The sequence below is a fragment of the Taudactylus pleione genome, unplaced genomic scaffold, assembly GCF_031769625.1.
Source record: "Taudactylus pleione unplaced genomic scaffold, aTauple2 ptg000260l, whole genome shotgun sequence".
Taxonomy (NCBI): Eukaryota; Metazoa; Chordata; class Amphibia; order Anura; family Myobatrachidae; genus Taudactylus; species Taudactylus pleione.
In genome coordinates this window covers 350,340-372,165 of record NW_028284662.1, presented here as the reverse complement: position 1 = coordinate 372,165, position 21,826 = coordinate 350,340, and the positions used below count along the sequence as shown (strand labels likewise).

At 40.4% G+C, this 21,826-nt stretch overlaps 1 protein-coding gene across 1 annotated transcript; it reads left to right on the top strand.

Moving 5' to 3' along the window:
* The first annotated feature begins 157 nt into the window (after positions 1-157).
* MFSD2A (MFSD2 lysolipid transporter A, lysophospholipid) lies at positions 158-21,657 on the top strand. The gene is made up of 14 exons (XM_088481019.1): positions 158-529; positions 3,241-3,369; positions 3,803-3,927; positions 7,412-7,535; positions 7,633-7,711; positions 7,926-8,089; positions 11,678-11,768; positions 11,863-11,984; positions 15,478-15,561; positions 16,066-16,149; positions 16,546-16,658; positions 17,682-17,825; positions 17,992-18,168; positions 19,045-21,657. The coding sequence occupies exons 1-14, from the start codon at positions 464-466 to the stop codon at positions 19,097-19,099; spliced, it is 1,557 nt and encodes a 518-aa protein (XP_088337145.1). The 5' UTR covers positions 158-463; the 3' UTR covers positions 19,100-21,657.
* Positions 21,658-21,826: the final 169 nt, after the last annotated feature.

Below are 21,826 nucleotides of genomic sequence, written 5' to 3'. Positions count from 1 at the left end.
CATGAGTAAGTGACCTCCCGCTGTTGGTTGGAAGTGTCACATTTGTGGCTCTTCTGAATAAGAAGCTGGAGCACGGCGCACGAATAAGAAGTGAATGGCGAATAAGAAGCTAACTTCAGCCTCGTGACGCAGACCTCGTAGTAGTGGGTGTGGTTACTGTGGGTCGGTTCACACCAGCCGAGTGTAGTAGTGTCGTTAGAGAGAGAGGATCCCTCTAGGTGGGCGTAACTCGCCTGTAGTCGCCGCTGCCCGCCGCGCTTCATTCACCTGTCAGCAACAGTCAGCAGAGGAGAGAGCAGCGGGGACACAGCCTTCACCGGGGTCACGGAACCGGCTGCACAAGCAGCGCTGATCACTTTGCACAGTATATTCTGGACTGGCCATAACCGCTGCCTACTGTGCTGGGGATTATTAGCTATAACCTTCCTCTGTAATATCCCCGGGGAGAGCCCACCCTGCCGGGATGGAGAAGCAGTCCGAGTGCGCGTCATCTACCGGATTATTGGGACAAGAGCAGCCAAAGACCCAGGTCAGATTTTATTCATTCATTCATTCATTCATTCTGTCTATCGGGTTAGTGCCCATGCTGACAGCAAGTGTAAGGATAGCAGCCCGTGTACTTGATTCATTCTGTTCCTGTAATATAATGAGACATGTGTGCCGAGGAAACTTGTGTGAATGTGCAGCGTGTTACATACTTCCCATTCTAGTAAGGACTTTCTATTTGATGTCATCCATGTGACTGGTGCCGGTGAAATCCATCTCTACTTATACTGTCCGCCCTCTTTTTCCTTTACGTATTTCAAGTTCTTTCCTATTGTGTCACGGACACTGTAATTTCCAGCATGTAGTTTCCTATAAGTCCTTTGTTCTGCATTCCCATCAGGATGTGCATGGAAGTGGCATGTTGGATTTTACTCATATACTGTACAGGAGCGCTGATATAATAGTTTCCTTGTGGAGGTTATACACAGGGTGGACGTATCTAATTCTTTAATACTGACGTCAGATACCTTCATCATATCACATGTCTTTCCTAGATCAGGGTCTGCTGGCCTTAGGAAAGATTTCATGGCATTCAGATGAAACTCAACTTTAAAATCACTAGGGGACAACATTCCTATGCATATCAATGTTAGTAGAACAATAATACTGTATTATACAGAATGTATCAACGTTCAGTCTGGCTGAGTTCCCAGAATGTTACTATAGTAACTTTATTCAAGGTTTATCCAAGTAACTGCAGAGAAGTGGTCTCTTTCAGGAGGACACTATCTTATAAAGCCAGTTACTTAAACAAGCAGATTGACAATACATATATAATAATTATGTAAACTGTAATATCTTGGTTACCACCATGCTGTCTTCCTCGTTAGTCAATACAGTAGATACAACAGAGCCGTAACCAGACTTTTTGGTGCCCTGTGCCAGAGAGAGCATTGCGCCCCCCCACCCCAGCTTTTAAAAAGGGACATAAGAAAGTGCACCATGGCCTCATGGTGAGAGAGACCGGGAGATGCTGGGTATTAAAGAGGAAGCTACAAGTGAGAATGATAATAAGCAGGAAAATTGACAGGCCCAAACAGCGCCCCCTGCCCTGCTGTGCCCTGTGCCATGGCACTGGTCGCACCACCCTAGTTACGGCTCTGAGATACAACATGTTGCCCAAACCCATATAGATATGAATAACTTCTCTATGCATTTTTAGACTGTGTCATATTTACATTTCTGATATTTAACTGAAGGTGAGGCTTAGCTTCCATAATATGATCCCACCCTATTAATTTAACCAGTGTAGACAAGTCCCAACTAAAGTATAATGTGCTGTAGTTTACTTCTCACTTCTTATTCTCAGCATTTGCTGGGCAGTGGTTAAATTCTGTGCAGGTATTTTACTATCTGTTTAAAGGGAACGATATAGGGGTGAGTGAAAAATGTAGTTTTTTTTTTTTGTTTTTTTACCATTTATATGCTTTTACTGCATATTAAGTACTCCATTATATTAGATGATTAGAGGGCCCATTTACTATTTTGGGTAAGGTCCTTATGTCCATTGTCTGCGCACAAGCAGCATGGTTGTGCAGCTAAATAAGCTGATAACGGCTGGGACTCATACAGAGTTGAATGTACGCCCTTTTGCGTAGCATATTCTGCATCTCTGCGCAGTGCACATGCACGGTATTCAAACGTATGCAAGTACGAGCGAAAGAGAGCATTTCGGTGGCATCTTCATTTGGGATGAAAGGCGTTGGATATGGGCGTTCTTGCTTAGGCAATGCTCACCGAGGATGTATTGACTGAACTGCAAGGATGTAGAGTTGGCCGGAAGTTTAAACACACTTGTTTTCAGAAGTATCTTTTGCACCACGGACAGGGCTGTTGCATGTGCACGCTGATGATGATGATGGCTATCACTAGCAAAGATGTGTACAACTCTGAATATATGCTAATAAAATATGCATTTAGTTCCATGTATACAATGTGGGAACAATTAGTCAACTCGAGTACAACTGTGTATCAGCGCCTGTTTTCTAGACATGTCTGTGATGAAATCTTTCTTTTTAAGATTACTTGCAGTGAGCTAGTGTTGTAAGATTTCACCGCAAAGGGTGTAACTTCCGCTAGTTATTTTATATAATCCAATCCATATTTGCTAATACACTATATTTGCCATAATTGTTTGGCAGGAATAATCAGTACTGAAACATAAGGTCAGGTGACTTCTACAGCTAGAATATTTTAATCAAACATTAATATTTCTAATAAGTAAAGATATTGAATGATCTTTTCTTTTTTGAGGCAATAGTGTCAGACTGAAGTATGCAGAGACCACCATACAGTCTAGGTATAAGGATCTACTCTAGAATAATATAGTCCCATTTCCTATGTATGCTGGGATCTAAATTGTCTTTCAGCCACTGATGAGCCTTCTGCTACCTTTGATAGCCAATCTGCGTGTGATAGGCCTAAATAAATTTAGTCTAACCTTTTCATATAATATAATCTTAGCATATGGTTTCTCATACCGGGGCATTTGATTTATTTCTGTCCGCACAGTAATCAGCTCTTGGCACATGTATTTTGCCAGGGCACAGTTAGAAAGCAGGGTATTAACATTCCAATTCTTGTAAGCTACATGTTCTGTCTCTCTGAGATTTGTGTGTACTGTATTCCGCTGTACATTAAAATATATAGTGCGCCCAAGCCATCCATTACTTATAAATGTTTTTATTCTTACAGAGCCGTCGGGGGAAGCACAAACTCTCTATATGCAGTAAAATATGTTATGCCATTGGTGGTGCTCCATATCAGATCACTGGCTGTGCACTGGGATTCTTCTTGCAGATCTACCTCCTGGATGTGGTCCAGGTAATGAAATCTCCTATATGTCATGTGGTATAAAGAAAGTGCTATTTATGCATTAAGCTATTGTACAAACGGTATACTTTCCCATATGAGAAATTAGGCAGAAATATAAAAATCTAAAATTGTATATAATATAGTTGCAATCCTATTTATGATGGGAAATGCCTTTTCTAGCTTGCAGATGTCTTTTTAATTTTATCAATATTACATTTATTCCTTAGGCTGCTTACACACCTGTAGATACATCTGTCCAATCTGTCTGGTGGGAAGGTAAATCTGTAGAAATGTAATAGAAATTTGCTCCCAAACACTGAAAAACGGACCATATTTTCCTTCCCACCAGACAGAATGGACAGATATATCTATAGGTGTGTACGCAGCATTACTTATATTTAATTATCTCATAGATCTTTAATCTTTTTTTCTTTTATTGCAGATGAGTCCTTTCCATGCGTCTATCATCCTTTTTACAGGAAGGGTTTGGGACGCTATTACAGACCCACTGGTTGGGTTCTTTGTCAGTAAAAGCTCTTGGACAAGGTTTGGCCGACTGATACCATGGTAAGAAACAGAAATGCAAAAGTCTGTGTGTGTCATTGAAATGGGATGTGGGGAGGTGGTGAAAATAGGGGTTTACAACGGCCCATTAACCTGGTATGACAATTCACTTCATAATAACTGGGAATGGCAGAATCTCCAGCAAACATCACTGCAGAAGGGCAGTGAGGAAATGCAAGTATATTGAGTATATAGAAACAGGATTTGTGCGTGAGGTGTAGCAGCGGCGGGTACAGGATTAGTGTGAGAAGCAATGCAGTGGTGAGGTTTAGGGCTTGTGTGAGAAGCAGGGCAGAGGTGGGGTTCAGGATTTGTGTGAGAAGCAGGGCAGGAATGGATTACAGGATTTGTGTGAGAAGCAGGGCAGAGGGGGGGGTTCAGGATTTGTGTGAGAAGCAGTACAGTGGTGAGGTTTATGGCTTGTGTGAGAAGTAGTACAGTGGTGAGGTTTATGGCTTGTGTGAGACAGGGCCGGCTCCAGGGGTCAGAGCACCCTGTGCCGGCCCATCATATGGCGCCCTCTCATCGCGCGCGTCCAAATTTGGGGGCGTGGCCTAATTGCCTTAGGCCACACCCCCTATGTGACGTTATTTGGAGGTGTGCCCGCATGGCACGCCTCCAAATAACGTCAGGCTGGGGGTAAAGCCCAGCAATCCGTCACTGGCTGGGCTTCCCCCAGCCCTCTTCCGTCAGTGAATGGATGCCGCGCGCATGCGCGCGGCATCCATTCACACTTCGGGGGTCCCCAACCTCCCAATTAGACCACCCGCGGGCCACTTCAGCCCGCGGTTGGAGCAGCGGGACACTACTGTCCCGCTGAAATCGGGATGCTGGGGAAGGGTGCGCCCTCTAGGGGTGGCGCCCTTGTGCGACCACACTGGTCGAACACCCCTAGAGCCGGCCCTGGTGTGAGAAGTAGTACAGTGGTGGGGTACAGGATTTGTGTGAGGTGCAGTGCAGTGGTGAGGTTTAGAGCTTGTGTGAGAAGCAGTGCAGAGGTGGGGTTCAGCATTTGTATGAAGAGCAGGGCAGCGATGGATTACAGGATTTGTGTGAAAAGCAGTGCAGTGGTGGGTTACAGGACTTATGTAAGAAGCAGGACAGTGGTGGAGTACAGAACTTGCGTGAGGAATGGGGTACAGGTTCTGTGTGAGAACCAGGGCAGCAGTGGGGTACAGGATTTGTGTGAGAAGTAGGGTAGTGGTGGGGTACAGGATTTGTGTGAGAAGTAGGGTAGTGGTGGGGTACAGGATTTGTGTGAGAAGTAGGGTAGTGGTGGGGGTACAGGATTTGTGTGAGAAGTAGGGTAGTGGTGGGGTACAGGATTTGTGTGAGAAGTAGGGTAGTGGTGGGGGTACAGGATTTGTGTGAGAAGTAGGGTAGTGGTGGGGTACAGGATTTGTGTGAGAAGTAGGGTAGTGGTGGGGTACAGGATTTGTGTGAGAAGTAGGGTAGTAGTGGGGTACAGGACTTACATGAGAAGTAGGTCATTGGTGAGGTCTTGGAGTGCAATACATGCGAAGACTGAACAATATAATAAGTTAGCTGTGGGAATCACAATTCAATAATGAGGTGTGTGACAGAGGTTATCTACCATGCCAGTAAGAGCCTCCTGGGACTTACTAAGGTCACCTATGTGTTTTAGTTCTATCTGTAAAAATAACCATTTGTTGATGATGCTATACACTATTTGCACAGTCACTATATGATTATATTACTATACAGTAATACTATACAGTTGCAGTTTAACTCATAGGATTGTTGACAAAACAGTGGAAATGTCAATGCTAATGTGACTGAAAGTAACCTTTTCCCTACAATAATCTATGACTTTATAAACATACAAAATGACCTGACAATGTACATGTATTTGCTGCTTAGTGTAGGAATTCAAAAGCGCCCCCCCAAGAAAATAATTTGCAAGGACTTTTCAGATACTGAAACCTGTTTAATCCATTGATAAATGTACACCATGAAATGTGAGAGCTATACACTTCTTTCTTAGAAGGAGGAGTGAATGCTTACTCCTATTTGATACACAAGGGGTTAAGTATCAGACGTGGTGCTTTAGGATTGTGTGATTCCTCAAACCAAATGCAACAGAGGTTATGTGTGTCTGACGTGTCACTCTCCTGATCTGCAAGAGGCATGGACGTTGAATGAGTAAAAAGGAAATAAGGCGGGAGCATTTCTGAAGCACAACACACCACCTATTTTAGCCAATCAAAATGCTGGGTGTGCACAGGCAGTGTTCAGCTTCCCCAGTGAGAATGCAAGGGAGTGGCTGAGTGGTCACTGACAGCTGAGAATGGGGTTACTACAGGGCACATGATACAGTAGCAGTTTAGTTGCACAAATGCAGCTTAAACACAGTATAGTTTATATATGCTACTACTATATAAAGGCTAAAGAGACTCTATGTGCAAAAAATGTAAATGTCACATAAAAATCTAACCCCTTACTACTGAAACCATTAAGTAAAACTGCTTAATACCTCTAAAATACTGCATGGTTTAGCCTCATTATGTGTAGCACTTTTTTTTTTCTTTTTGTCACCTAAATTAAAAGGTGCAAAATGTTCCGTTGAATTTATGAACCCTGATATCTTGTGTCTCGGAGATGAAGCAAAATTTTGCTGGGAGGAAAATAATGAGTTCTGTGCTCCTCTGCAAAGTAGGAAACACCCATAAAAATGTCTGTTTCCTAACCACATATCTCGTTTTAATAATCTCTCTCTGCAAAATAATATTCTCAGAAATACATTAACCAGTACGCCACACTCCTACCACAAAACAGCTCCCCTCGCTGCTGCAAACTGCTGATCCTCCACAGACACAGCCATCTTGCTCTGCAAACCCATGTGGTGGTATACAGGCTACCTCCAAATAGAATTGTGCACTGTGCCTCTCCCCTTGTGCCTCGTATGAGCTGCAGGCTGTTTATTCCCTGCTATAGTGAATTTGGTTTTGGAACATATAATAAAATAAACAGATGAAATGGTGCTTTTTTTAAGTGTTTAGGATATGTTCAGTGTGACATACTTTGAATTGTGGCATTTTTCTACTTTCTTATCGTTGCGTTGAAGTGAACCAGGCCAGTGTTTCAAACATGAACAAAAATAAACAGTAAATCTGCACATATAGCCAATCTTCATGGGTGCACAACAGTAATGATATGAAGTGACATTCGCAACCAGTCGTGAAATGGAGACGGATGGGTTTATTTTGCACAGTAATGCGGTACTGTTTGGAAATGTCTCTCAATTGTAATGAATTGCACTGTCTTTGGAAAAACTGCTCCTCATTGTGCAATAGTGTTCCTTGTCCAGAAAAACCTTTTTGTTGACTGTACTGATCAGAGCTTTGCAGTTTCAGAAACATGCAATTCAGTATATGAATATAAATGACCTTATCTCACTATCCCCCCTCCCCAAGCACACTTCTTATTTCCTAAGCTTTCCTATACTATTTTTTTTTTCCTTGTATAGGATTATATTTTCCACACCCTTTGCTTTGATCGCCTACTTCTTCATCTGGTTTGTGCCTGGATTCTCTAATGGGCAGGTCCTGTGGTACCTAATCTTTTACTGCCTTTTCCAGACCCTTGTGACGGTGAGAAGTGCTTCATTTTGTGAGATCTATATTATTGGTTAGAGGGGTGGGAGATGTTCTATTGTCCGCTAACACTTGTTTTATCTCTGTATTTCAGTGTTTCCATGTTCCTTATTCGGCTCTTACAATGTTCATCAGCAAAGAGCAAAGTGACCGGGACTCTGCCACTGGTTATCGTACGTATACTCACTCTACACCAGGCTGGCATAAATTTGTGACTCTGCTTTCTATTACATTGTATTATACCTATGAGACACAATCCACTCCCCTTGTTCCACTTGTCACTACCACCTCCTCATTCTGTCTTCATGTCTCTGCATATGGCCCCTTGTGAGATGGAATTTAAGCAACATTTGTCTCTAACTCTGATTCTCTTTAACTTCGTTTTAGGCATGACTGTGGAAGTACTAGGTACTGTCCTGGGCACAGCAATCCAGGGACAGATTGTGGGCAAGGTGGATACAATCTGTATGCCTCGATCCCTTGAAAGCAGGAATTTCTCTGAATCTGAAGATGTTAATAGTGCATACGGCTTGGAGTCCCTGACCAGCACTGTAAGTTCAGTCACTGTACCACCCACATGTACCTCTTGCTTCCTTCCTGCATTCCTTTCACTTAATTAAACTTTATTAAGAGGCAGTGTAATAATTTACTAAACACAACAGGACCCATTCTACCAACTAGTAACACAACCCACATCGTCTTCTGTGGCATCTCTGCCATTTGATTGTCAGTACAGTTGTGGTTATGACCATATACAGACTTTTTTCCACTTTAGAGGGAGGGTTACTAAACATTCTGACCTCCATAACAAATATATCTGTTTTTTTTGTCTTTTTATGTAACTTGTTTCAAAATGCATAAGAATTGTAGTTTGTATAAACAAATGCAAAGAGGCTGTAAACATGTTTACAATATCCAAAATCTTACACAATCAAACCCCCAAGATACAGTACATCTGACCCTCTTCCCACATCACGAAATCCCCCTCCCAAAATAAAGTACACCCTCACACCAACTCCATCAGATATGGCAACCACGTCCCTGCGCTTCTTGTCCCCAATTCCTCAGCTTAGTCCGTTGACCCTAGAAGAGAAAATCCTTTCCTTCATATCCTACAATTGACAACAATAAAGTGAGAGACTGACATTAGGGGGCAATTCAGATCTTGGTGATGTGCAGCTATGTAAATCAAGAATTACACTATCCCAGCATCTCGCATTTACCTGCATATCTCTATGGTGTAGAAGGGGAAATGAGCGATGTTATGGTCGCAAGGTGCCAGGGTTCTGACTGTTTCTCCAGAACACAGCCATCACCACTAAATGACTTGTCCTTTGACAATCCACATTCAGGCAGGAGCTGGATGGGGCTGGAGTATGCTCTGTGTTTTGTTTTTGTTTTTTTTATCTGACGCCTGAACTTACTGTTTACATAGGTGTCAGTGTAAGCAGGCTTGTGATTGGTAGATCAGGTCCCAATTAAGCTTACATTTTAAAGTAGAGACAGATGAACTACGCAGCTCCTTTGTAAAGAGCAAGAGGCAGGACATACACACCTCCTACCCTATTAGAGTCACCAGCTCATTATTAAGTGCAACAAGTTCTGTTGAAGTGTGTACAATTACCTAAAATTGCCCACCTCCATCCGCCATTGGCTGACAAACCAGTCATAGGTTACATTTGAATGTTAAAGTACTGAAACACTTAATGAATATGATATGAATAGAGTGGATATTATATATATATATATATATATATATATATATGCACACACGCACACACACACACACGCACACGCACACACACACACACACACACAGTCAGGTGCATAAATATTGGGACATTGACAGAATTTTCATATTTTGGCCTCTATTCACCACCACAATGGCTTTGAAATTAAACAACCAAGATGTGCTTTAACTGCAGACTTTCCGATTTAATTTGAGGGTAATTACATCCAAATCAGGTGAACGGTGTAGGAATTACAACGATTTCTATATGTGCCTCCCACTTTTTAAGGGGCCAAAAGTAATGGGACAAACTAAACAATCCTAAATCTAACTTTCACTTTTTAATACTTTGTTGCAAATCCTTTGCAGGCAATTACAGCCTGAAGTCTGGAACGCATAGACATCACCAGACGCTGGGTTTCATCCCTGGTGATGCTCTGCCAGGCCTCTACTGCAAATGTCTTCAGTTCCTGCTTGTTCTTGGGGCATTTTCCCTTCAGTTTTGTCTTCATCAAGTGAAATGCATGCTCAATCGGATTCAGGTCAGGGGATGGACTTGGCCATTGCATAACATTCCACTTTTTAGCCTTAAAAAACTCTTTGGTTGCTTTTGCAGTATGCTTCGGGTCATTGTCCACCTGCACTGTGAAACGCCGTCCAATGAGTTCTGAAGCATTTGACTGAATATGAGCATATAATATTGCCCGAAACACTTCAGAATTCATTCTGCTGTTTTTGTCAGCAGTCACATCATCAATAAATACAAGGGGACCAGTTCCATTGGCAGCCATACATGCCCATGCCATGACACTACCACCACCATGCTTCACTGATGAGGTGGTATGTTTTGGATCATGAGCAGTTCCTTTCCTTCTCCATACTCTTCTCTTCCCATCACTCTGGTACAAGTTGATCCTTGTCTCATCTGTCCATAGGATGTTGTTCCAGAACTGTAATGGCTTTTTTAGATGTTGTTTGGCAAACTCTAATCTGGTCTTCCTGTTTTTGTGGAGGGGTTTTTCTTCACCAGGGAAATAATTCTTCTGTCATCCACCACAGTTGTTTTCCGTGGTCTTCCGGGTCTTTTGGTGTTGCTGAGCTATCCGGTGCGTTCTTTCTTTTTAAGAATGTTCCAAACAGTTGATTTGGCCACACCTAATGTTTTTGCTATCTCTGATGGGTTTGCTTTGAATTTTCAGCCTAATGATGGCTTGCTTCACTGATAGTGACAGCTCTTTGGATCTCATAGTGAGAGTCGACAGCAACTGATTCAAAATGCAAATGTCACACCTAGAATCAACTCCAGACCTTTTACCTGCTTAACTGATAATGAAATAACGAGGGAATAGCCCACACCTGTCCATGAAATAGCTTTTGAGTTGATAGTCCCATTACTTGTGGCCCCTTAAAAAGTGGGAGGCACATATAGAAACCGTTGTAATTCCTACACCGTTCACCTGATTTGGATGTAATTACCCTCAAATTAAATCTGAAAGTCTGCAGTTAAAGCACATCTTGTTTGTTTCATTTCAAAGCCATTGTGGTGGTGAATAGAGGCCAAAAGATGAAAATTCTGTCAATGTCCCAATATTTATGCACCTGACTGTATATATTAGTAATTTTTTTTTTCCTGAGGTTATTTGTCTAAGTTTAGCATTTTCCAACAAAGTAGGTTACCAATGACACTAGTCATGCAATTTTGGCTACTATTAAAGGACAAGGTAAAGAGTGATTTTAAGCTCTGGCTTTAGGATCCCTGTCCACTAGATCACAGGTTCTCAAATGCTGTCCTCAGGTCCCCACACAGTGCATTTTTTCAGGTCTCCTCACAGAATCGCAAGTAAAATAATTGGCTCCACCTGTGAATCTTTTGAAATGTATTAGCCAGTAATGAATACACCTGTGGACCATTGCAGCAGCAGGAAACGTGTGTGCTGATATTCTGGAAGGCAATGTCCGGTCTACCTGTGTGATTGTGTATTTGAAGGCAGGTTAGGGATAAGTGTGAGAGGCAGAGAGGACCCCTTTTACACTTAGGCGCAAATTCAACTAAAGGGTGCATATTTGCATTTGGCCATACTATTTTGGTGCAGTGTGTGCAAATAGAATCCTCCGCCACATTCCTGCGGTAGAACACTGCATTGCCAAAATGTGCAAAAACCCGCCCTCTAGTCTAGCTGCTTTTATTCCTAGTTCTAATGAAACCAATGACCTGATATAAAGAGGAAAATGGAAGCCAGCAATTATGCGTTAGATGGTGGAAGGAACAAGGTCCCAAAAGCAGATAGCCATGACTTGACTGCTGTGAAACTCTGTTTTGTATCTCTTTAGTTACATGTGATATATACACTAAACTGTCTCTCTCTCTACTGTGTACCTAAACGCTCACTGCTGACATGTATTTCCACAGAGACAAGCCTACATGATTGCTGCAGGGGTCATCTGTGCGATCTATATGGTCTGTGCTATCATACTAACACTCGGTGTGCGGGAAGAGAGAGGTGAGTAATCCTGAATCCATGCTTCATTTCCATTTTAGGTTTGTCCTAAAACATTCCCTAGTTCATAATTCCATCCTTTCTCTTTCTGCTGCAGAATCTGGTGAGCTCCTGTCTGACCAGCCTATATCTTTCTGGCAGGGTCTGAAACTTGTAATGAGTCATGGGCCATACATTAAACTAATAGCTGGCTTCCTCTTCACGTCGCTGGCCTTCATGGTAAGAGAATTCTACAAAAGAGTCATACAATGATAATCAGATCTGGGACATGGTTTTTCCCAGTTATACATAATTTTGAAAAGAGCGTAGGAAAAAAGGAAGGTAAGATTGATTATACGTAAGGAATGTGATAAAAGTAAGTTAAGTACAGGGCCCTGCAGATAGGAGTGAGAGTATGTGGTGACATCTGGGACCTGGAGAGGTTTGCCAAGTAAGATTCATTTACAGACAATTGTGACAAGATGAGGATTTGGATAGATTCTGAAGATGCAATCACTGAGATGTCAGTGAAAGGTGAGATGTTCATTATAGGATATTGCAGTATGACTGATGTCTGGATTTGCCAGTTGCTTAATCAGCCAGTAGTCAGATTCTGGGCTGCATGTCTGCAAGCAGTTATTATTATTATTATTATTGCCAGTTATTTATATAGCGCACACATATTCCGCAGCGCTTTACAGAGAATATCTTACCAATCACATCAGTCCCTGCCCCAGTGGAGCTTACAATCTATATTCCCTATCACATACACATACACACTATGGTCAATTTTGTGGGGAGCCAATTAACCTACCAGTATATTTTTGGAGTGTGGGACGAAACCGGAGTACACGGAGGAAACCCACGCAAGCACAGGGAGAATATACATACTCCACACAGTTAGGGCTATAGTGGGAATCGAACCCTTGACCTTAGTGCTGTGAGGCAGTAACTCTAACCAGTTAGCTATGGAACTAATGGGGGGCATCCACTAGACGATTTTATCCCTGTCCAACCTCTTAACGATTTTCCCTTGAAGTTTCCCCTGAAATGTGATCTTCCACTCTGAACAATGTGCAAAAGTTTTGCAAAAGATTTGCAAAAGATCTAACGATAAACTATGTTGTTTGAATCTGTGATTGAGAGCTTTCAGCTATAGTGGGCAGATAGTGGTTCATCGTTTGATCGTTCAGCGTGAACGATGTGTAAACGATTTGTAAGCAATCAAGTGAAATTGACCTGCATGTTCAGTCGATGGAGGAGACGATCAAACGACCAGCGGGAGCGCGCATCGTACATCGTTGGAAACAATTACTGCACGATTTGCAAACGATGTTCAAACGATGTTTGAACGATTTTATCATTATCGTTCAATCGTTCAAGTTTATCGTCTAGTGGATACCCCCCTTTACACACAAGGGCGCAATCCAATCAAGATTTCATTATTACCGGTGCCTGTGTCTGAGATCTTGGCCTAGTGACCTTTTAATATACTGGGTTCGCTATAAAAGATAGTCTATCTAATTCCTGTCTATGTCTAGATAGACAACAGATATTAGACAGGCAGTAGGTCAACAGGGACAAAAGGTTGACACAGTAAAGGTCAAGAGATACAAAGGGCCGACACAAAAATGGTCAACACTTCTTTTTTTTTTTTTTCCCAACCCTAATCTTCACACTAACCCTCCCTCCTGGTGCCTAACCCTAACCTTTTGGGTAAGTGCCTAACCCTAGCCCTCCAGTAAGTGACTAACCCTAAAAAAACGTATTAACCATTTATCTGTCTACCTTCATCCCTGTCGACCTTTTACCTGTCTAACATCTGTTGTCTAACTAGACATTGTCGACCTTTACTGTCTATCTGTTGACTGGAACCTTAATATATTAATAGCAGTAACACAGAACCAAAACAAATGTTTCACATTTTAAGCTAATATTTTAGTGAAATCAGGAATCCTTTATGTGAATAGCTGGCATGTGAGAATTAATTGGTGGAGCGCAGAAACAGTGGAATAAACTTAACGATTATTTAATGCTTCAAAGTTTTGTGCCAGATATATTTTATTTTAAGACATACAGACAGACCCAATCAGGTCAGTGGAGGATACAAATCTTTAAAGCTGGTCATAAAGATACTAAACACAACAGAGGAAGAGTTAGCCAAGAAAATGAATGGGAAGCAGACAAGGAGTTGGGATGCTTGTATATATTTGATTTATGTTTTCTGTCAAAGTCAAAGAGGGTCACTTAATTAAAAGGAAAATATATACAGTACTGCACCATGGGCACAAATATATCTAGTACAGGAGGTGTGTGTGTGTGTGTGTGTGTGTGTGTGTGTGTGTGTGTGTGTGTGTGTGTGTGTGTGTGTGTGTGTGTGTGTGTGTGTGTGTGTGTGTGTGTGTGTGTGTGTGTGTGTGTGTGTGTGTGTGTGTGTGTGTGTGTGTGTGTGTGTGTGTGTGTTTGTTACAGGTTGAGTCTCCCATATCCAAAATATGGAATATTTGGAAATACGAAATTTTAGTATGACTGGGATAGTAAAATCTTTGCTTTTTGATGGTTCAAAGTACACAAACTTTATTTAAGGCACAAAATTATTAAAAATACTGTATAAAATTACCTTCAGTTTCTGTGTATAAGGTGTATATGAATCATAAACGAACTTCATGTATGTACACAAACTTTGCTTGAGCCACACAATTATTGAAAATATTGTATAAAATTACCTGCAGGCTGTGTGTGTATATAACACATAAATGCATTGTGCACTCCCAAGATATTTCATTTTGAGAATATATAATATATATGCACACACTTCTTATATATCTATTGATTGCACTGTTTTGGCATTTGGGATGGTAATTCATATGATCTAAACATTTAAAAACCCATGTGATGATCCAGCAGATAATTTGTTATACAAAAAGAGGTATTAGTAGTAGGCAGGATATGTATTTTGCTCACATTACGCAGTTCTCTAGAGACTGTTTCGCACATTCATATACATACATTCACATCAATCTTTGCCCCAATTGAACTTACAATCTATATTCCCTACCACATATACACACTAGAGTTATTTTTTATTTGTCAGAAGACAGTTAATCTACTATGTTTTTGGAGTCTGGCAGAGACTGGAGCACCTGGAGGAAACCCAAACAAACATGGGGAGAACATTCAACCCCCACACAGGTGCTTTATTTAGGCATTTAACTCATGAGCTCAGGGATGTGAGGCAGTAATGCTAACCACTGTGCCATCCATGTTTCCACTAATATGCTATTGTGAATAAGGGTTACTAAAATAGGTCTGAAATGATCATTGTTTCCTATCAGTAGTAGGAACAATAGAATCACTTGGAAAATAAAATACTCCTTGAAGTGGAACAAGTAGAAAATACATAGCACCATGGATTTGTGGCTGGGAGATCGTGTCAAACCTAGTGGATAATTTTGTGCCAGTCACTAAAATAATAGATGGGATCAATGGTTACAGATTATTTAGATATCCGTGTAGTTGATTTAATATCTAATGATAAATTACAAAATCAAATATCAACTTTTATTAGTCTGACTTCATAGAGATTGTTATTGTTATACCACATCATTGCTCTTTGTACCATACTATTAAATAACCCCAAGGTGACACTGTCATTTAACATTGACCTGCATGTGAAACGTACGACTGCAGCGATGAGGTAATGAACCTTTTCAATGTTACTTTTGTATTCCAGCTTTTGGAAGGAAACTTTGCCCTATTTTTGACATATACACTGCATTTCCCCAGGGATTTTCAGAATATCCTGTTGGTTGTAATGGTGAGTATGGAATCTTCTGATTGTGGGAAAGCTTTCTATAACTGTCAGGGCTTTCCTTCTCACCAGGCCAGGCTGCCAGACTGTCATACTTATGCAGGTTACATGTGTACAGCACTAATACATAAGCATGGTGTTCTATTCCATGGAATTCATCAGTGGCTGTATATGCTGAGCACGATTGTAACTGCATAGTGTCAATTTATCCAGTTATTTAACATTCAAAGACCAGTGCACAAAGCTGCTTTTGTTCCATTAGCATCAAGACAGAAAGCTATTGTGAGCTGTTGAACATAATATTTATGCTCGTGTCCCTTGTCCCTTCCCCCCCTGGCAGATGGAACAAGCCTGGGTTCCCTGTCTCTGTGTTTAACGCAAATCTTTAACTTTTTCACTTTTTTTTTTTTCTGCCAATTTCCCACCCATCTTCCTCCCTCCCTCAGTACTTGGCAGTAGTGGGATTTTTTTTCCCTAATTGTTATTAAATTTTATTTTTCTCTCCCACAGATATCTGCTACCCTGACTGTTCCGTTCTGGCAATGGTTCCTGACTCGCTTTGGGAAGAAAACTGCAGTCTATATTGGGATATCGGTGAGTAAAAGTAGGGGCAATGTCATCTAACCAGAGGCATGGAAGGAGTGACAGTGTACTTGGCACAGAGGAGTAATGGCATGTCAGGTATCTTTGCTATGCTGAGCCTTTGCTGCCTCCTAGTGGCTATTTAAAGGGTTGAATGGAAAAGAAGCATGTCTTGCTAATGATTCCTTTGATGATCCATAATGGCATACATATCCATTTATATATAGCTGTCTCACTTGTGCAATATAACAAAGAGCTAAAATCTGATTCTAGCCCTTTGTTATATTGCACAAGTGAGACTGCTATATATAAATGGATATGTATGTCATGGTGGCTGCTTGTTTCTTCTGTGGCCACATACTATATTATGAAGCTACATTATTTAAGTTGTTTGTTTTTCCTCTACAGTCCGTTATCCCTTTCATGATTGTTGCTGGTGTGGTGGAAATAAATCTCATAGTTGCCTACATTGTGGCAATAGCTGCTGGACTCAGTGTGGCTGCAGCATTTCTCCTGCCCTGGTGAGTGCTTCTAGCTTCTGATTTCCTCACTTCATTTTTATATCATCCAGTGTCCAACTGGAACATGAAGGGGCCACCGAGGGAATGCAGTGGTAGGGGCCCATGCTTTGTGGTGTGGTCAGTTACCACAGAGGCTTGGATAGACATTAGAGACAATGTAACAGACCCTTTAATAGAGAAACAATGTGTAATTCAAGTGCACAGTCTGAAACCTGACATTAGAGTAAGTATTGGGGACCACTGAGGATTTTCCCTGTATCCCTGTGGGCCAGTCCAACCCTGATATCAGAAATATATATTGGAGCACCTATGTTTCAGATATCATCCCTATATGTCCTACTGTATCTTTTTATAGTCCTTTCCCCAATTCCTCAACCTTTCACGTGTCACATACATTACTTAACTGTAGGTAAGCTGTAGCCGAAGATCCCTATATATGTATCTATGTCTCCTAGTTACCCAGTCAAAAATAAATATTTAAGTTCTGTTTTGACATGAACCATTAATGAGAAATTCAAAGGTGGGTTATACAACTGGAACTTTTTTATTTGACTGGGAAGGTGGATCTTGATTGCCTAGATTGTGATTGTACAGGTGACTGGTAAAATACCTCTGGGTCCAGTGCTACATATTATTTTTGCATATGTTTTATTACGGACTATTACTGGTGGTCTGCAAGAGGAGTCTAACTTTTTGTAGGTGACACAAAGATTTAATTCCTGAATAATCTCTTAGCAGGGTTACGTGTAATACACAGGTAATTTTAAATAGAATTTAGGCATAGACTAACCTTGGTAAGTCATGTTTAACTCCTAAAAATACACCATTTTGCTGCCTAGATCAAACATACAAAATTAGTGTCCTTAATTAATGGTAATGCTGTGTTATAAGCCTAAATGTCTAATAATATTATTTCAAATGACATGAAGCTAAACCAACAGAATGACAGCATTTTTTTTTTATTTTTTTTTTACTACTTATATTTAAATATCACCTAATCTTCTATCTTTTACTTACCATCAGGTCCATGCTTCCAGATGTCATTGATGACTTTCTTTTGAAATACCCAGATTCTCCTGGACACGAGGCCATTTTCTTCTCTTTTTATGTATTCTTCACCAAATTTGCCTCTGGTGTGTCATTGGGCATTTCTACACTCGGCCTACAGTAAGTATGATTATTCCTGGAAGGGACCCCATTAACAGATCATGGAAAATAGTCTACAGTAGGGGGGGGGGGGGAGAGAGAGAGAATAATTATGCTTTTTATTGTTCTGTACACATTCTACACATGGAATCCTAAGCCCATTCACTCACTGCAGTCTTCACACCAGTTTTGCAGGCTATCAGGCCCGTGGCTGCAGTCAGCCAAAAGAGGTGGATATGACGCTGAGACTGTTGGTGTGTGCGGCTCCCATTTTGTTGATACTTGTGGGGCTCTTACTGTTTAAACTGTATCCAATAAATGAAGAGAAGAGAAAAGAGAACAAGAAAGCTCTGCAGCTCCTTAGGTGAGACCATCCATTGATTTGATGTTTAACTATTTTATACTTGACTCTATATAGACCTGTCTCTTTTTTTTCAAGAACATAAAACCGTTGCAAAAGGATGATGTGTAAGACTGATGGCAAGGCAGACTAATGGAAAATTGAAGAAAAATATATATATATTTATATACAGTATATAATCTCCCAAGGAAACAATGTTGCTTCCAAAATTGTAAAAAGTGTGAGAGAGAGACCCTATGGAAGTCCTTGAGGTCCTTCATGTAGTGCAGTGGTTCTTAAACTCGGTCCTCAGGGCCCCACACAGTTCACATTTTCCAGATCACCCAGCAGGTGCACAGGTGTATTCATTACTCACTGACACATTTTATAAGATTCACAGGTGGAGCTAATTATTTCATTTATGATTCTGTGAGGAGACCTGGAAAACATGCACTGTTTGGGGTCCTGAGGACCGAGTTTGAGAACCTGTGATGCAGTGCAAGTAAGGACGCAGTGGTGTTTGGGGAAAGTCATGAAGTTGTACAGCAGCATGGAGTAATCTCTTACTAGCACCATAGGGGATGAACAGTTTTGTGGAGAGATATCGTAATAGTGGTTAAGGGTTGTTGAGAAGAGGAGACCACATAAAGTAAATGGGTGTTAGAGAGTATAGCAGGGAATAATTATGGGTCTCAGAGAATGTAACTGTACCAAGTTGTACAAAAAATCAGGTAGTGAAAAGTGAAACATTTGATGAACATAACAAATGTGAGGAAAAGACTTACAGGGAAAGCCATATCACTTGTGAATGTATATACACCTTGACATCACATATTTCTGACCTGCTTAAATGTGCAAATGTCCTTGTTGTCACTCACACAAGCTCTTTGTGTTCCACAGAGATAACGACCGGGACTCTGATTCCGATTCTATAGAGCTAGCAAGCAATGTATGACCAAGGCAGAACGTCTTACAAAGTTCACATACGGGAGCTGTAGAGACATTCAGTTTACCACAAAACGGGGTTGGTACCAACCCGTGAATGACTTCCACACTGTGCTCTTAAAAACCATGCGCCTTTCTTCTGAGGACGTGTACGCCTTCTTGGTGCTATCTGTGCTTGGCACACAACAGATGCTGCAATCCTACTGAAATTTCCACTAACCTAGGGTAAATCTATACATTTGCAGAATGGTTTTGTATATAAGGACTTGAAATCCCAAACTTGTGGGAACAGATAAATGAAGTTGAGACTGATATCATATATTGTTCAAGTGATCCAGAAGTGCTTATGTCTCAGCAGGTTGTACACCATGTGCCTGCTACCTGCCAAACACTGAGATTTAATAATTTATGTATGTGGTTGTAAGAAAATATGGCTGTTTGTATTTATAAATTGCTGTATATGATATGTTTGATATGTACATATATGGGTGTATTATGTAAATAACAGTGATGTGTCGTACCATAAACATAATATACCATATTTATGAAGTATTATTTTGCTTCTTTTCTCTATAAAATGTATTGTCCACATAAGACCTGTTTATCTGCAATTAGTAAGAGTCACCAAGTAGATCAGTGATTCCCAACCTCGGTCCTCAAGGCACACTAACAGTCCTGGTTTTAGTGATATCCATGGTTGTGCACAGATGGTTAAATCAAAATAACTGAGGTACTAATTAAGTCATTTGTGCTCAAGTATGGTTATCCTTAAAACCTGGACTGTTAGTGTGCCTTGAGGACCGTGGTTGGGAACCACTGAAATAGATCATGAGGTAATCTAAAAATCATCCATTATTTTCAATAGAATAGTGTAACTCCCCCCAGTGGCCAAACCATCACACACATATCAATGTCTTTCACTTAAGCATCTTTCAGATATAGAAGTACATGTATTCCCCTCTGTACAATAATGCATCTATAACGTATGCTGCTATGGAGTTTTATTTATTCTTTTCAGTACTTTATTTATTGTTCAAACCATAAATGTTTACGAAGCAGCTGATGATTTATGTGGTTTGTAGATGATTATGATGATCCAAAGTGTGATACCTGCTCCAGCAAATTGTATTGGTATAATGTATGGTTTAAACTTGTAAATGCAGTGTGGTATGTGGCTGTTTTATAGTTGCTATAGAGAAATATCCTAACAATTACAGTTAATGAAAAATCTAATCCCAGTTCCTGTAATATGCATGTTGCACCTCCTGCTGCTTGTCTGCCTCATTACAGGGACGTGGTGCAAAGGGGATTCTGTACTAGAGTACAATAGGCTTAAGCAACTACTAAACCTAAAATTAAGTTTCGTTTAGGACACCTAACTCAAGCAGTAAAGTAGGGATGAGGGGGGGTGTCACTGCAAATTCTTGGTGCACCCTGAGATAAGTATTTATGTCCACCATCTAGGAATAGTGCTATTACAAAACATCTACATAGGACAAATACAGTATTTCTTTCTACTTGGGCCAAGGATGTCTGTCTGTACATTTGTAACCTTTTTTTTTTCCATCTCTGAAGAAACTGTGCTGTGTATTGGATGTGTGAGGTGCAGGTATCAGAAACTATATTTTTACTTTTTAGTATTTAATTTTCCATAGTCTCTGGGAAAATATGCTGCTAAAGAGCACCAACAGCCTTCTTTAGTAATGATTATTAGGTGCTAATTAAACTTCTGTTTGCTGCTAAATAGAGTACCGATGTTTCAAATGTACTAAATAGAGTACCGATGTTTCAAATGTACTAAATAGAGTACCGATGTTTCAAATGTACTAAATAGAGTACCGATGTTTCAAATGTACTAAATAGAGTACCGATGTTTACTAAAATGCTTACAGATGTTCCATCTTTCATTTACAACACCTTGAAGTAAACAGTAAAAAAACTATTCTCTTGTGGGCAGGGTTTCTAAACCTATTACATAGACTATTCTTTAAAGAAAAAAATTGCATGTATTAATAAGTGGACTTTGTCATGCTTGGTTTTTAATATTTTATTTATTAATGTTAAGTTGCACTGCTTCAATTTAGACTTGTCTGTTATACAAATGTTTCATGTACGATAGTAAAATTTCTGTATAATGTCCTTTTACAGGGCTTCTGAACCCCTCCAATCAGTAACCTAATATTCTATGTAATGTGCATCATTTTGTACCTGTAAAATCCTACTATACATGTCATTTGTCCATGCACTTGTTTTAGTGTGTTTTCAAAGGGATAATCAAAGTCACTACTTGCATTCACTCTTTATGTAAGGATATTAGTGGGACTGCACCCTACGTCCTAACGTCTTTCTTTGCCACCACTAAAGATTAATTAATGGTATAGCACCAAATACTATATTGTAGTGCCCCCCACAACATTAATTATAATACGTCCGTGATCTTCATAACACCATGCAAAAAACAAAGTTCCCTGAAAATATACTGTAGCCTTTTTAAAAGCAGAATGACATTTTATTCAATTTCATTTTACTTTATTAATTTGACAAAACTGTAAATCTGTCTAATACATAATAATAATAATAATAATAATAAAAAAGGTTATTTGTATGATCAATGCTTTTTTTTTTTGTCTTGTGTATATTGCCAGAGAAGAGGCATAATGTCACAATCTCATGTCAGTGAGTGTAAAGGCTGGTATCCACTACCCGATTACACAGAGCGATTGAACGATAACTACAT